Source organism: Perca flavescens, chromosome 11 (assembly GCF_004354835.1).
Source record: "Perca flavescens isolate YP-PL-M2 chromosome 11, PFLA_1.0, whole genome shotgun sequence".
Lineage (NCBI taxonomy): Eukaryota > Metazoa > Chordata > Actinopteri > Perciformes > Percidae > Perca > Perca flavescens.
The window spans coordinates 30,768,746-30,785,225 of NC_041341.1; the positions used below are offsets into that span (position 1 = coordinate 30,768,746).

Consider the following 16,480-nt stretch of genomic DNA (forward strand, 5'->3'; position numbering starts at 1 on the left):
TGTATATTTAAGCAATCAAATCACAAATAGCTATTATAATTACTATATAATACCTGTACTATATATTATTATACAAATAGCAAATCATTCTTTGTCTCCTCTGTCTTCTCTGTTAAAGTTACCTGGACGAAAGAAAATATGGAAATAACCGGCACTGCAAGTTACGCAGTCAAAGCGGAGGGTGAACGACACACCCTGCTCATCAAATCAGCTGGAATAAGTGATGGGGGAAAATACTGTGTAACTGCTGTTAATCAGGTGGGAAAAGCATCCAGCAGTGCCACCCTTACAGTCAAAGCAGGTACGTTTTGACTTTTGGGATACCAGATGACACTTAAATGAGTATATACTGTATGGTGCTGTTTTGTGGTGGTTTGCCTTCACTCTTGACTCTTCAAAATGTGAAACCTAATCTGAAATCGTTTGATTAGCATTAATATGAAAAGGAAGTTATTTTAAATTAGAGCAGTTCAACCAGACAGGATTATGGACGTTAACATGAAAAGCATCTTGCGGCTGTGACTACCACGACAGACATGTTGTTTATTGTTTTATTGTCATCACCACTGAACTATATCTATTTCTATGTCCATTTAACTTGAAGGTCAGTTGTTATTATAAACTGAAAATGGTTAATATAGTCAAAAATGGAAAGGACACTTGTTTTATTCCAATAGATTAATTAGATTAAAAAAAGAATACCCCACATATTAAAAAACAAAATTGGCCATTGTACCTAACTACATCTTAAAAAAAACATCTTCCCAACAGGGCATTGTGTTTCAGCTGATTTATCCCTCCCTTGTCATTATTTCACTGAGCAAAATGTCTGTGCCATATATTCCAGCTGAACAACCTCACTTATAGTTACCATAGCAACACAGAGGCGAAACCAAACCTATAAATTGCCCACTGAGGCTCACTGGCTCCACCCACTGTGTATCCACTATTGTTTGGATATAACATTTGACATCTCAGACTCTAATTATATTTTATGGGGGATTTTTTTTCTCTCTCTCTTTTTTTTTTAAATACATGAACTCCTTGAACTCCTGTGTTCTTATTGAGCTGTGCTCTCAGGAACAAAACAAAAAAGGTTTACAGAGACAAAATGAAAGGTACATATAGGAATTGTTTGTAAGCAGGATTGTCTGAAACCACAAAATGAACCATAATGTAAGCTTGTTGCTTTTACAGAGTCTGTACAGGAGCCAAAGGGAAACCTGGGCGTGCGTAGGGATATCAGCAGCCCTATTACATCTGATGAGGAGTATCTCAGTCCCCTGGAGGAAGGCATGGACTTTGGAGGGCCAGAGCTCAAGCGAACTTTTGACACACGATTCAGGGAACCCCCTGCATTCCTGGTGAGACTGCACAGAGCTCGGTCTGATTAGATACTGAATTGACTTTTAGAGTATGGCATTTGTATGTTTAGCATTGACACTTACTCAACTGCATTTTTGACTGGTTGGTTGCAAAATATTGCATGGAAATGTTTTATGTACAGGATGTCCCTGATATTATCAATATTCATTTTCCTGTATGAATGTGTTGTCTGACTGTGTGGTCATCCCATCAACACATCTGTCGTACGAAACTTACAGGTAAAATGCATCTCTCAGCCTCTAACTTACATTACATTTCAAACAGGTAACAATGAGTGATCAAGCTGTCATTGAAGGACAGGAAGTTACCATGTCTGTTCGAATAAGTGGACAACCCAAACCCATGCTCTATTGGTAGGTTCCCCCCACTTCATCAAACTACTTAAATTCATTGCTTGCACGGGTAAGGGAAACGACTGTCTCTGTATCACACAAACCATGAGCAAGCTTGCTTGACTGCATAGTTTGTTCTATGGCACGCTGCTTTATTGCATCAGTTAAAGGGGAAGACTGGAAGATGAATGTTTACTGCCTCACAATCGCCAGCCTGACGGAATGAGTCTTAATAGGGTAAAGGGAAGAATGGCGTGCTTCCCCCATTTACCATGGAGCTGCTCAGTGCCCAGAAACACAAATGTCTGGCTGAGCTAATGAGCTCTTAGACAACAATCTGGAATCCACATGCGATGCTAAGGCCATCCAAAAAGAGCCCCGATCTGATTACACTTCCTTACAAGGGTCCTTTAGTGTTTGTAGAACACTTCCTTATATGTTCTATGAGCCAGTGGTTCTTTATTGCCATTGTTAGCTAGGACAGCAGCTTCACAATACGAAGCTGGTAATATTCTATATTTGTCCCATGAAAAGACCAAAGCCGGCTAGATCTGATTCCTCTGTGCCATAAAGCTCTGTAGGTGGCCCCCTCAGACCTGGAACATGCGTCTTGGGTGATCCGATCACAGGTGGACAGCTCAAAGTACTTAAATTCACACCTGGCATTAGAATGTGTCTCCACATGCATCCAGGCGAACCAAATCGGCCAAGATGTTTGACACAGTCAAAATATATCGCTAGGAGCTTTTCAAAAATTTCAGACGTCGTGGACAAAGCCAGGTTGTGCAATATTTAATATGACACCGTTTGCTCGCAAATGAGTATGTACTTGACGCAGAGGACAGTTAAGTAGGTGGTCCTTCAACGTGGCCCAGAACACACTGCTGAAAGAATGTGGCCATCTCCAAATGTGGTCTGATCTCAGTGCGTCTTGCGGCGCATTCACACCTGTACTTAGAGTTGTTCACTGGTGATTGGATCATCCAAGACGCATATTAATGCCAGGTCTGAACAGGGCCTACTTAAAACACATCAATGAGCCACACAGTTACCTGGGTGATCTTAATAACTGTGATGTTCCTTTATTACCACAAGCATGGGAACATAGGGATTTTGAGTTAATCCTACATCTTGCTGTACAGTAAATACTCTCAAGGGCACCATCTTAGGTGTTGAATTAAGAACTATTTCTCACACTTCCCAGATGGTCTGGTGTCATAGTCTAATTATCCATGCAGCACGGCTCGCTAATTTTATCCATTTTGCAGAGAAGAACGAGAACAACACTAGTGTATGTTACTGATAAGGCAACAGGGCATCCACTGTTGTCACCAGTTACCTTATCTATAACAGGGCATGTATTCCATGTTGCTTTATCAGTACAAAGCATTGTCATGAACTGTGTCAGCTGAACAGTGCATCCCACACTGGGAATTTTGAATTACAACAAATCATTACAGATCAAATACTCAATTTGTAACCACTTTATAACGGTAATTTGAATTTCATATAAATAACTGCCTTACTAAGTAAGACTAAATTAATTGACAGATGGACTAAGACATTGTACGTTTTGGTCTTTTCATGGGATTTGTGAACAATAAGTGCAATGTAGAATAATGCCAGCCTTAACCTTTAATACAGAAGACAAGAATAGGATGAATCATACAGGCAGGTTCTTGGAGTTAGTCATGACTCTTGAGAGACAATAGCAGAAAAGAATGTGCTAAACATAATATTGGCAGTCCTGGAGAATGTATCCCACCCAACACCCCCTTTATACCAGCCAGGAGAGAGCTTGTAGTTGGGGAAAAGTGTGTGCTTGGTCATCGATCATTGCAAAAATTAAGTTTAAAAAAGCTCTGTGTGGTTTATGCATGATTCATCTCTCTTAATTCTACTCTTATGTAGGCTGAGGAACAGAGTTACAGTAAAAACAGGCTCACGTCACATTGTACGTGAGACAGAAGATGGCACTTTTGAAATGACCATCAAGTCAGCAGTGAGATCGGACTCTGGGATTTACACCTGTAAGATCATTAACGAGTATGGGACAAAGCAGTGTGAAGGAAAGCTGGAGGTAAAAGGTATGCTTCTTTTCTAACGTACAGGTTTGTTGTCTTAAGAATGTACAAATCCATATCTTACTTCCTTTCTGTGTTTGATGAATGGAACTGTATTTGAAAGTTTTGTCAGGTTAACTACTTGCAACATTGTGACTAAATTGCTCACACTAATTTACTTGTTAATCAGCATATATATATATATATTGATACAATTGTGACCAGTGGCTAGTTCGCAACATCAACATTCAGGTAAATGTCCTTTATTTGCACCCAGTGCCACCAGTGGAGCCAGGCCTGGCTGTCATTCGCCCGGTCAGGGACATCACAGCCAAGGCTGGAGAGACAGTTTTATTTGAGTGTCATGTGATCGGACCGAAGGACACTGATGTGGACTGGCTTGCAGATGGGAAACTGATCCAGCCGGCGTTGCTCAACTGTAAGATGCACTTCGATGGGAGAAAGTGCCGGCTGCTGCTCAACTCCGTACACGAGGATGACAGTGGCACATACATGTGCAAGCTCAGCACAGCTAAAGGCATGTCTCAAGAGTGCAAATCACAATATGTGTGATATAAAATGGAAATGAATAGGGGTGTAATGAACCATCGATCTGGATCCATATATCGATTCAATGATCAACGATCCAATATTATTTCTACATATCTTGCATTTTGATGTGCATTTTTCCAACTTTATATTTCTTTTTATTGAAAGGAATAGTTTGTTTTTCATTTAAACATCTGGAAGAGCTCAGGAATAAAACTGTCAAATATTCTGTTGATATATATCCGAGTTGATATAAATGTAACTGTGTTAAATGGACATTTTATATCGTATCGATCACAGGCCCCTGAATTGAATTGAATCGTATCGTGGCAGGCTTTACGACATCAGCAAATATCTTATTGCTGTCCAAAGAATCTATATAACATCGTACTGTGACTTACACCCCTAAAAATGACTTCATCTATTGTCCTGCTTGTCTCCTCTGCTACTTCTGAACTGAAATGTTTACTCTCCAGAGGAAGTGACTTCATGTGGCAAACTCAAAGTCATCCCTTCAATTGAGCCTCTCTTCACTCGCAAGCTGGATGTTCTAGAAGTGATTGAGGGCCGTAACGCTCGATTTGACTGCAAAGTCAGCGGGACGCCATCTCCTAAGGTCATCTGGAACCACTTTGGTAGGATTGTACCTAATTGTTCTTGCACCCAAGTGTCTCACAGAACATCTTAAGCTTAAAGGTACAGTTCACCTCAAAATCCAAACTACATATTTTTATTTTAATAAATGCATCTTCTGGCACCACAAGCCGAGCGTAATCTAGTTCTGTTATATTCCAGAGAAGGCAGACATTTCTACAGCCGATATCTCCAGCACTGGGTAATTCACAATAAAAATAATCTAGATTGATAAAAAGCACTCAGGTATGAGGAAAAAAAATTATATTTGATTTTGGGGTGAACTGTCCATCCAAGCCAGTGAAATGATCGACGCTTACCTTTTTCGTTTCATTTCTTACCCTCTCTCTGAGTTTTGCTGTTGATTTTGTGATTTATAACCCACTTTAGAACTAAAGTGATGTATTGCTTTTTTTTTTTTTTTTTTTTTTTTTTAGACCATCCACTCACAGAAAATGAAGACATTCGTATTCTTCAGGAAGGAGGCCGCCACTCTCTTTTCATTTCTCATGTGACCAATGAGGATGAGGGCTTTTACACTGTCACCGCCCGTAACAGTCACGGCGAGGCAGAGAGCTCCGCCGAACTTTACATACAAGAGCCACGGCCAGCCATCTCCTCACAGATGTAAGATCCTGTTATTCTTTGGATGTAGGCTAGAGCTCTTGTGCGTTTCAAGGACCTTTCTAGATTATGAATTATAATATGTTATAATTCACATATTCTGCTATGTGCTACTCTCTCCATCCTTCTGTTCCATGTCTTCCCTTTTAGGGCTAAACTGGAGAAGATGCCATCGATCCCAGAGGAGCCAGAGGTCCCAGAGAATGAGGTGGAGCGTTTCACTATGCCGGACTTCATCAAACCCCTTTATGACCTGGATGTGATCGAGGGAAAAGAGGCTGTGCTGAAATGTAAAGTCGCTGGTTTGCCATACCCCACCATCGTCTGGTTCCACAACGGCAAAAGGATTGAGAGCACCGAGGACAGAAAGATGACACAGTGTAAGTGTTTGAAAATGGATTAATATTCAGCCAATGTTCAGGCCCAAAAAAGTACTCAAGCCTTTACAAAGCAGTTACCCAGGGCAATTTATTTCAGCTTCTTAAAATTCTTTCATTGAAAGTTAAATTAAAATGAATAGTTTATCAAATTGGAAATGAACAATAACCTTAGCAATTACATAAAGAAAAGGAAACTTTCTAAAATCAATTGGGTTTGTCTTTGCGTTAAATGAAAACCCACTTATTGCAATGTATGCAATGTATAATGTTCAGACAGAAATAATCTCAGGAACAATTCCCTGAGTTTTATTAAACGTCACTTTTGTGGTGATCTAAATGATCATTTAGTAAAACATATGTATGGACTCTATTGAATTTATAATAACATATATATTTTGTTATACGAGACTAAACGACAAAGTATGTTGTTTGTCAGTGCCTTCCATATGACCAATAACCAATTCATATGAGCATTTTTTCAATGTATAGTTGAGGCCTGGTTGGGTTTAGGCATCTACAACTACTTGGTTAAGGTTAGGGAAAGATCATGGTAAAACTTGTGTTGACTGTGGGTAGGTGACAGGATGTAAAGGCCAGTCACTGGAGTCAAATTCAGACATGTTGTAAACCTGACCATCCAGCCAAGTCTCCTTCATAAGAGGATTTAAAGCTCTGTAACGATATCACGCTACTTCCGAGAATGGACAGTTAATACTCGCACAACTACAAGAGTTTGCTTTTCAGACATTTTAAGGGATTCAAAGTATTTTAACGATCATTAATTTTTCAGGGCTAAACAGTCTCATTTAATAGGCAGGGATTGCGTTTGATTTCACATTGTTACAGAAAGCTAAGTTGCATAAGACCAGTATACCTTTTATCCTTCTTTCTCTGCTTTCTCCTGTAGTCCGTGACGTCCACAGCCTGGTCATCCGCTCTGTGTGCCATGCCCATGGGGGTGTCTACAAGAGTGTCATCTCTAACAAAGTTGGCAAGGCCACCTGCTACTCTCATCTCTACGTCACGGGTGATTTTCACATTCCTTTTCTTTTGGCATAAACCATGAACAAAAACACAATGGGCTTCAAACAAGAACCACTTGTACTAGCAGAAACATTTATGGACCTCTAATTCCATCGTCATCATTTTCAGATATCCTCCCTGACCCTCCCGATGGCACTCCGGTGATAGAATCTATCACTGGTAAAACAATCACCTTGAGCTGGAAGAAACCAAGGAGGCTGGACCCTTCCATTGGTATGTAAGAATGATAAAATCGTTTTGTGAGGAGACCTCCACCAGTAGAGTATGCGTCCCATGTAGGCTGAGTCCTTTGAAGCGTTCTGGTTTCGAGTCCAACCTACGGCCCTTTGCTGCGCGGCCCTTTGCAGCGTGTCACCCCCTCTCTCCTCCAATTTCCTCTCTATCGGCACATCTAATAAAAAAGTCCCAAAAAATTATCTTAAAGGTCCCATTACATGAATATTTCACTTCATGAGGTTTTTTCATATATATTCCACTTTATGCCTTTGAGAAAATGAAAGCTCAGATGGGCCGATCTGGAAGGTTACCTCCTCTTTCTCTGCTTTGCCCGCCCAGAGAATTTGGCCCACCCATGAGAGAGAGACATCATGACTTTCAAACGAGCAAAGTGGCAGTTGGTCAAGGCCACCCCCCTCTCCTCCTCAATAGCTACAGACACAGAAATGGCACATCCTAAGGAAAGGTCATTGTGGGACTGGCTCTAGTGGCTGTAATTCTGCACCAAGGCTGAATTTCGGGAAAGATACAGCATTAGGGGACCACTAAGCTCTATATAAAAGCATCCAAAGAGCACCATGTCATAGGACCTTTAAGTAAAGAAATAAAATAACATTGTTTTGTTCACCAGATCGGATAATAAAATTATATAGAAAAAATGACATAATACAGACAAAAATAATAGGACTTCATTTCATGCTTACAAAATTGTTTTATTTTTGTAGACGGATAAAAAAGTAGTTTCAACATCGTAGTGTAGATTTTTGCATGAAAGACTTTTTCTTTCCAGATGCCAGCTCCCTGATGTATGCCATCCAACAACAAGCCCTGGGCTCCATCCAGTGGATCATCATAGCTTCTGGCCTGAAGGAGACCACCTTCACCATCACCACCCTCTCCAAAGGTGTGCGCTATGCTTTCAGGGTCCTGACCATCACCTCCAAAGCCTTCAGCAAGCCCTCGCCTAACACCGACCCAGTGCAGCTTCTGGACCGAGGTACATTCAGGCTTTTAGAGCATCCATCCATCCATCCGTCACTGTGTGCTAGGTTTATTAAATATTCTCTGTGTGTACATTTTGGATTTACTTCTAGGTCCCTATCTTCAGGAGGCTCCAGTGATTATTGATAAGCCAGATATTGTCCATGTGATGGAAAACCAGTCAGTCACCATCACTGTCACCCTCAATCATGTCAACGCTGCAGTCATCTGGAAGAGGTATCTCTGTCTCTGTTGTCAAGTTTCTTTTAATAACCTTTTTTCTTTATTTTATTTTTTACATCAATGCACTTTACTTGTATTTTCCTGTGATATGTTTTTCAACATATACAGTATACTTATATACAGTAATTGTTTTAATTTAATTTTAATCTCATCAAACAAAGAAAAGAAACAATGTTCCAACTGGCATATTCATAGGTTTCTAACAACACTGCAGTTGTATTTGTAGTTTTGTTGTTGGTTCATGATTAGTTCACTGGTCCAAGTCAAGTGGTGTCTGGTGGCAAGGTTGCCACCTTTGGACCCCAGTGTATTACAGGATAGTCAGGGTGTATGACAATTCATACAGGCAGCTGTTTATTTCCAAGGGATTATCAAAGATTACAGAACAGTTAAAAAGTTTTTTTTGTTATTGTTCCCTGAATCACCCTCAAGCATGAGCCAAAACACACACCACACCTGCCCAGTGAGTCCGCTGCTCTGCTCTCCAACTACAACATATTAATCCTGGGTAACAATACAAACACTTCTCCACAGGAGGGGAGCGGTCCTCGCCAGCAAGCCAGGCCTGTATGAAATGACAATGCCAGATGATGACCAGCAAACGCTGAAGCTGCTTAAAGTCAAGAGTGCTGACATCGGAGAGATGCAATTTGTGGCCTCCAACAAGTATGGCAGCGACAGTTGTACCTTCAACATTGAGATGGCAGGTAGGCAGTAGATCGATCTGTCTGTCTGTCTGTCTGTCTGTCTGTCTGTCTGTCTAGTTAATGTAACTTGGTATTTCACCTTTGCAACTCTGTCCACAGCTCCCCCAACATTTGAAACTATCATGGAGGACCTGGACGTTTGTGCTGGGGAGACCCCTCGCTTTGCTGTGGTTGTGGAGGGCAAACCCATTCCTGACATCCTCTGGTTCAAGGTTTTTATCCATTTTAGCAGTCAAACATTAATTTACAGTAATACAGTAAGTGAATACCAAGATAAACTGAACTATACAGCAGGGACTGTTTTTTATTTGAATTTGAGTTTTATTTTTTTACAGTAAATGGAGATTTACCAAAACCGATCATTTTTTTGTTATAAATCTTCGAAGAGCCATTGCCAAAATGTACAGTATTTGCTTTCAGAATGATGTCCTGCTGTCAGAGAGCAGTCATTACACATTTGTGTACGATGATAATGAATGTTCCCTGGTGGTCCTAAACGCTCGCCCAGAGGACTCCGGGGTTTACACCTGCACTGCCAGGAACTTGGCAGGATCTGTGTCTTGTAAAGCTGAACTCACCATTCATGAAGGTAAGAAGTCAATTTATCAGAGCCATACAAAATCTAACACTCCTTGAATGCATGGCTAACAGGCTAAGTGAAGGAACTAATATTTACCATTCGGTACTGTCATTATTTGGAGTCAGAGTTCCCTTCTTTAATAAAAACTTGCTCATTACTGTAGCTAAACGTAAAGAGGATCCAGTGGACGATGAGGAGACTATTCTAAGAAAAATGCGCAGACTCACTGACAACTATGACATTCACAAGGAAATTGGAAGGTAAGGCAATTTAAGGGCAGCATTTGAAATTCCATACTTTGATGCAATATAATGCAGAATAACCATGTTCTGCATTAGAACCAGTTTATATTAAATACCCCAACATATGCTGTATTTCCTCATGTCTTAATGCCTCCGTCTTGCTATTTTGAACAGATTTTGAATCATTGAGTAGTGATGAACTGAGTTTTCCTCCTGATTTTTTTTTTTTCCTCCAGAGGTGCATTTTCCTATGTAAAACGTGTGACCCAGAAGGTTGGCAAAATGGAGTATGCTGCAAAGTTTATCTCCACAAGGGCCAAGAAGAAGGCGTCTGCTCGAAGAGAGATGAACCTGCTTTCCAAGCTGGACCACGAGAGAATCCTTTACTTTCAGGATGCCTTTGAGAAAAAGAATGCAGTTATCATCATCACTGAACTGTATCCTTATTATGCTGTTAAAACACGAGTACTCTGATGCAGAGTACACATTTAGCCTTGAAAAGTAAGTGAAATGAGATGATATGAATGAAAGAAATGAGCTTTATGAAGAAGTCTGTCTTGTTAAGAGTGAAATAAACATGTATACATGCATACATACTGTAAATTATTGTATAATGTGTAAAGTCCCAGAAAGAATAGCCTTAATGAATCTCTAAAGATGCCATGAGGAACTGCTTGACAGATTTACAAGGAAATCTACAGTAATGGAGTCTGATGTAAGTCCTGTGTTTTATGACTGCACTGCAAATCTCACACTAAACACCTCAATTTCCATGTCATGATCAAATATATGTCATTTATTTATCAAATAAATTACGACTGTACTGGTATGTTTGTGTTTTGGAACCACCAGGTGCGTTTGTGTATAAGACAACTGATTGAGGGCGTGGACTACCTTCACCATCTAAACATCATACACCTGGACATTAAGGTAGCTACTCATGGATCCTCGCTCTCCCACTCTTTCATTGTCTTCCTTTAGATATAGAAATAATTTAGATATAAAAATATATATATATATATATATATATATATATATATATATATATATATATATATATAAATAAAATAATGTAAAGTAAATGTATGTATGCATGTATGTATGCATCTGTGCCTGTGTATGCATGGCTATATGTGAGCTGTAGGTAGGTAGATATACAGTGCACTTGTATGTAAAGAAGAATTGTGTTGAATTGTTTTTTATTTAACTAAAGGATAAAAATAGAGAAAGCGGGTAGGACTAGAAAAGTTTGTTTATGAACTTCTTCCTACTCCTTTTTGAACATGGGAATTTCTTATTTGAATTATTTATAATAATTTTGGTAGATTGTGCTGAGAAGTACATGTCCTTATTTATCCGTCATTATAATTTTATATATGTATGTATGTATATATATATTTTATTTTTGTTACATGTTCAAATAAAACTACTACTACTAATGATATAAAAAAAACGTGTATTAGAAATGGAACACTGGAAAAGTTTATACAAAATGTAGACTGATGGCAGAACATGATAAAATATTATTCTTTATTTTTTCCTCAGCCTGATAACATCCTCATGGCAGACTCCCTGGGTGATCAGATCCGAATCTGTGACTTTGGTAACGCAGTGCAGATCACACCCGATGAGGCTCAATACTGCAAATATGGCACACCAGAATTTGTCGCACCAGAAATTGTCAATCAGACCCCTGTGTCAAAAGCAACAGACATCTGGTAAATTATCTCTTGAACTTAGTTTGTTTTATTTTCTGTTAACACAGCCTTTTTCTAATTGTCTTCTTTATTTCCCAAGGTCAATTGGAGTTATTGCATACCTGTGGTAAGTATAATTTTGAGTAAAAAGATTTTATTTTCTTCATTATTAAATGTATTTCAGCATGCTGAATATCAATGTCAGTTTTTGACATGTTTGCCTGTTCAGGCCTACCTGTAGGCTGTCTTTAAACGTAAGTATTTGCTTCTGTTATCAGTCTGACAGGAGTTTCTCCATTCGCTGGAGAGAATGACCGCAGCTCCGCACTGAACATCCGGAACTACAACGTGGCCTTCGAGGAGAGCATGTTTGCCGAGCTTTGCCGAGAGGCTAAAGGGTTCATCATAAAACTGCTGGTAGCAGACAGGCTGTGAGTTACTCTGCTGGATTTCTTTATCAAGATCTGTTTTATGTAACATTATTGTGAAAATACATATATACTTATATAATTTATAATTGCAACAAGCCATTCAGGAAATGAGTTCTACTGACTAATGCATGAGATATTGAAGGACATATTTTCAGTCAATCCTGATGTCTGAAACCATCCAAAATATACAGTATAGTCTTTTAGGTAAACACAGTATATCAGAATGAGAAATCCGATTGATAACAATGTCCTTATTTAACATCTATCAATAAACTTGGCATCACTTGTAAAAACACACAAATACAAACCAGATTTTTGTCAACAACAACGAGATGATGACGTGAAGTGTGCAGTTTGTCAATTCAATATCCGTCTCATTCACTATTCTCAGATTTAATTCAATATTTTTACTTAATTTACTTAATTAATTATTTTAATGTAGTAAAAAAAAAGTATGTACATTTTTTTATGATAATTAATAGCCAATAGTAAGAACAGTATTATAATAGTTAATTTTTCAAAGCTTTTTAAATAACTCTAGACGATGTCACAGCTGTCACCACATTTTCCTCTCTGCCAATTTGTTACTGCATAGAGAAAATTGTTCCATAATAAGTGAAGTTGCTCATGTTGTTTCAATATTAGATGCTTATCATAGTGATGGTCAAATGAAGCTTCGTGAACCATTGTCTTTATTTTCTTACCTCACTAGATGGCGCTCTATGTTCAAAGAAAAAGGTTTAAAGAATGGCAATTCAGTGTGTTTTCAACCCTTTGTTGAAGAGAGAGCCCCATCTAGTGGGCTCAGAAAAAAGAGAAAATGGTTCACAAAGCTTCATTTGGCCATAACTACTTATCAGATGCACATTTAGTTTTTATATTCCATTTTTCTTTGGTCCTTGTCTGCAGGTCTTAGGCTTTTTAGGATTTATGATACCTAAGACAACCCAGTTTATTAAGCTGGATAATGGAGGGGCGACCTCTAGCTCACCCAGTAAGAGCGTGCGCCCCATTTAGGCTGAGGCATTTACAGCGGCCCAGGTTTTAAACCGGAAAAAAAGCCCCCCAAAATAAAACAAAATTAAAAATAAAACTAGATAATGGGACAAATGTGCATAAGCTGGAAGACTGAAATATGCCGTCATCTTCCTCTAGGAGACCTAATACTCAAGAATGTCTCCGACACCCCTGGTTCAAGGTAAGACTAGGCCATTGGTACTTCACACTACAGTGTTAATCATCGACCACCTCTTTTTGCAGTAATTTCTCCTTGATGATATTTTGCTACGTCCTCATTTATTTTAATGTCTTTATTGTACAGCTACTGAGCAAGGGGAAGGCCATAAGTACAGAGGCCCTGAAGAAGTTTGTATCTCGCAGAAAATGGCAGGTGGGGGATGTTTTATTGCCTATTCTGGCTTTCTATATTGCGTTACAATTAGAATGCCTCTATATAATTATATGGTCACATCTTTTAATTTTTTTTAACTGTATCATATTTCCTCTTTCACAGCGTTCACTAATCAGCTATAAATCCAAAATGGTCATGAGGTCCATACCTGAGTTGCTAAACGATTCCTCCAGCCATGTCTCCATTGCTGTTCCCAGGCACCTTAAAGAAGGTTCCCCTTTGCCATCGTCATCTTCAGATTCTGATGAAGACATTGGTGAACTGCCATTTATTCCAATGCCACTTAACATGGAATTTTCTGGATCAAGGATATCACTTAATGACATCCAGACCAATGAGCAGGAAACAGGAAAGCAGGACGAAACAAGTATATTGTCTGGGTCTCCTGCTCAAGCCCAGAAGGCAATGGAGTGTGACTCTAAAGAAATAGATGAAGCAGGGGTCGAATTATCAGGTAAAGGCCACCTGCGGAAAAGGTCGTCACAAGAAAATGACAGGGGTTCCTCAGATGAAGAATCCCCCGCTGAATTGCCGCAAAAGTCACAGCTGACTAGAAAACCCCTGCGAAGGGGTTCAAGCATGGAGTCGGACAAACCAGAGGGTGGACGACGAAGAGGAGAGCTAAGACGTGGAGGCTCAGCCGACAGTGCATTGCTGCTCCGGATTACACCGGAGGAAGGAGCTGGGGAAGGAAACCAAGAGAATGGGAGGAGAGTTCTCAAGAAAGCTGTCTCTATGGAACTACCGAGGAGGAGCACCAGCCCAGGAACAGCCAAGATGAGTCAAGAAGACTACGCTCTTAAACTGGAGCTGATGAGACAGCGACTGCTTCGTGGTGGCTCTGTGGACAACAAGATGAGTGGGCTGAGAGGACCTCTGTTGGAAACATTAGGAATGGGAGATGAAAAACGTGCAATATCCTCAGATCGCTACTCTCGTACTGCTCGTTTGGGCCCACCCCCGCTAATCAGAGCTGCATCCAGCGACTCTGCGACGGAGGACGTTCCCAAACCCAAAGTTTTGCGCAAAACTGCTTCCTTCAGTCAAGGTGATTCAGAACCCATAGCTTTACACCGCCGTTTAGGAGCTCCCTTAGAGATACCCTTGGCGCAGGTAGAAGAGCGAAGGCTCAAGGAGGCTATATCTATGTCATCTCTCACTGAGCAAATCAAGCTAGACTCCCGTCCAGTAACTCCCAGGGAACCTTCACCAAAACTGCCGGCACCAGAGTCAATTGTGCAGGAAAGTCCAACCAAAACAGAAAGCGAGGAGTCATTAATGGAGAAAGAGATAAAGCCTGATGACACTATGAATGAAAAGATGGATGGGCTGACCACAGATAGTAATTTTGATGAGAGATCAAGCACAAGTGGTTTCTCAGAGAAGGACATGAGCATATCAGAAGAACCAATGATTGAATCAGAGTATACGGGCCAGGGAATTCCTACACCTCCTCCAGTGGCCCAAAGCTCTAAACTTGACGAGAAAATGGAGGAAGGAGAGAGCGAGCAAGAAGAAAAAGGAGAGATTATGAAAGAGGAAGAGGAAAGAATTGTCAGTGTTGCTGAATCGAATGCAAAAGGAAATGTAGACGCCTCTGAAGAAAATGTAAAAGAAGAAGTAACTATGCCTGCCAAATCTTCTGATATGGTCATAACCACAAGCTCAGTTATGGTGAGACCAACACATGAATATCCCCATCCATCAGCAAATGTTGTGTCAACTTATGTACCACCCTCGCTTCCTGCTCGAGTTGTTCTTCCAGATGGAAGCACTTCAGCATATGCAAGTATTATGCAGACCATCATGGTCCCTGCAGTTCAGCCTCTCAATGACCAACCTTTAGGCCCTTCCACACCCACCTCATCATCCTCAGTATCAACTGATGCATTGGTACCCACATCTCCACCTGCCTACATGTCCTCGGCTTTACCTGGCCCACCAAAGCCAGCCGTCATGTCAACCATTGAGCATGCTGCTGTGTACTCCCGGGTCGCATCACCAGAAATGATGACAAAAGAACCCAGTCCACCGAAGACTACCATACATGCTTCATCCCAACAAGAGCTCTCAGCAGGAGTTGACTTCGAGGACATTACCTCTGAAGAGGTCTTTGAGGCACGCTTCAAAAAACGTGAATCTTCTCTCTCAAGAAGTCTCAAATTTCTGTCGCGGTCAAAGATTGAGGACAAATTGCAAGCGATTTCACCAGACTCCACAGAGTCAGGTGAAGAGATATACAGACCGGGGCCAATCGGGGCACCATTGCAATTAGCACCAAGGAGACTTGAGGAGAAGTCAAAGTCAGTCCTGGACCTTCGTGAAGCTCAAAAGGACCAAGGCTTTATGAAAAGGCTCTCTATGCGCCTGAAGAGAACTCCGTCAACTGAGCGCAAGGACGAAACGACCAAAGAAGAGGATTCCATTGCTTCAAGACATAGGCTTTCTTGGACTCTTGGGCGAAGAGGGTCACAGGAGAAGAAGGAAGTGGAGATGACGCGCATGGATGGTGGAGATAATGCTTCGGTGGAACAAGATGAAAAGGAGCTAAAGAAACCTAATGAATCACCGGTCTTGGCAATGCGCAGAAAGATTGAATCAACAGTGGCGGGTATCTCCACAAGAATTCGCAGTTTCTCAGAGGAAAGGAAAGCATCAGAGGACAAGGAAACCAAGAGGACACCCATTCTTTCATTGCTTCGTCGTTCAACGTCAGAGAGCCGTGCTATGAAGAATGTCAGTGTTCCTCAGAACCAGCTGGCATCTCAGGCCAGTAATGGTGCCTCGTCAGAGTCTCTAGACTCCATGTCCAGCCTAAAGTCAGAAACACCTAAAGGTATGTATAGTATATACTCATACGTCATATCTTTGAAAAGTTTTACGTTCTCCATGTTTGGAGAGTACTATCAAGAAATTACTTTCTTAAATGTATGATGGTTGATTAATGGAGGCAATTGTTTT

The 16,480-nt window shown here is 40.5% G+C and overlaps 1 protein-coding gene across 3 annotated transcripts in view; it reads left to right on the plus strand.

Annotated features, from left to right (window-relative positions):
* The window catches only part of spegb (striated muscle enriched protein kinase b), a 48,799-nt gene that overhangs the window by 20,588 nt on the left and 11,731 nt on the right, over positions 1–16,480 (plus strand). For all 3 annotated transcript variants that reach the window (XM_028590520.1, XM_028590521.1, XM_028590522.1), the window contains 25 exons: positions 119–301; positions 1,198–1,364; positions 1,651–1,739; positions 3,630–3,805; positions 4,059–4,319; positions 4,807–4,965; positions 5,401–5,590; positions 5,738–5,967; positions 6,875–6,994; positions 7,120–7,224; positions 8,018–8,224; positions 8,322–8,445; positions 8,986–9,158; positions 9,258–9,370; positions 9,579–9,747; positions 9,902–9,998; positions 10,217–10,417; positions 10,638–10,695; positions 10,833–10,910; positions 11,526–11,698; positions 11,778–11,804; positions 11,956–12,108; positions 13,264–13,306; positions 13,430–13,498; positions 13,622–16,355. In XM_028590520.1, the coding sequence (XP_028446321.1) occupies positions 119–301; positions 1,198–1,364; positions 1,651–1,739; positions 3,630–3,805; positions 4,059–4,319; positions 4,807–4,965; positions 5,401–5,590; positions 5,738–5,967; positions 6,875–6,994; positions 7,120–7,224; positions 8,018–8,224; positions 8,322–8,445; positions 8,986–9,158; positions 9,258–9,370; positions 9,579–9,747; positions 9,902–9,998; positions 10,217–10,417; positions 10,638–10,695; positions 10,833–10,910; positions 11,526–11,698; positions 11,778–11,804; positions 11,956–12,108; positions 13,264–13,306; positions 13,430–13,498; positions 13,622–16,355 (6,099 nt within the window). The remainder of the gene's footprint in view (positions 1–118; positions 302–1,197; positions 1,365–1,650; positions 1,740–3,629; positions 3,806–4,058; positions 4,320–4,806; positions 4,966–5,400; positions 5,591–5,737; positions 5,968–6,874; positions 6,995–7,119; positions 7,225–8,017; positions 8,225–8,321; positions 8,446–8,985; positions 9,159–9,257; positions 9,371–9,578; positions 9,748–9,901; positions 9,999–10,216; positions 10,418–10,637; positions 10,696–10,832; positions 10,911–11,525; positions 11,699–11,777; positions 11,805–11,955; positions 12,109–13,263; positions 13,307–13,429; positions 13,499–13,621; positions 16,356–16,480) is intronic.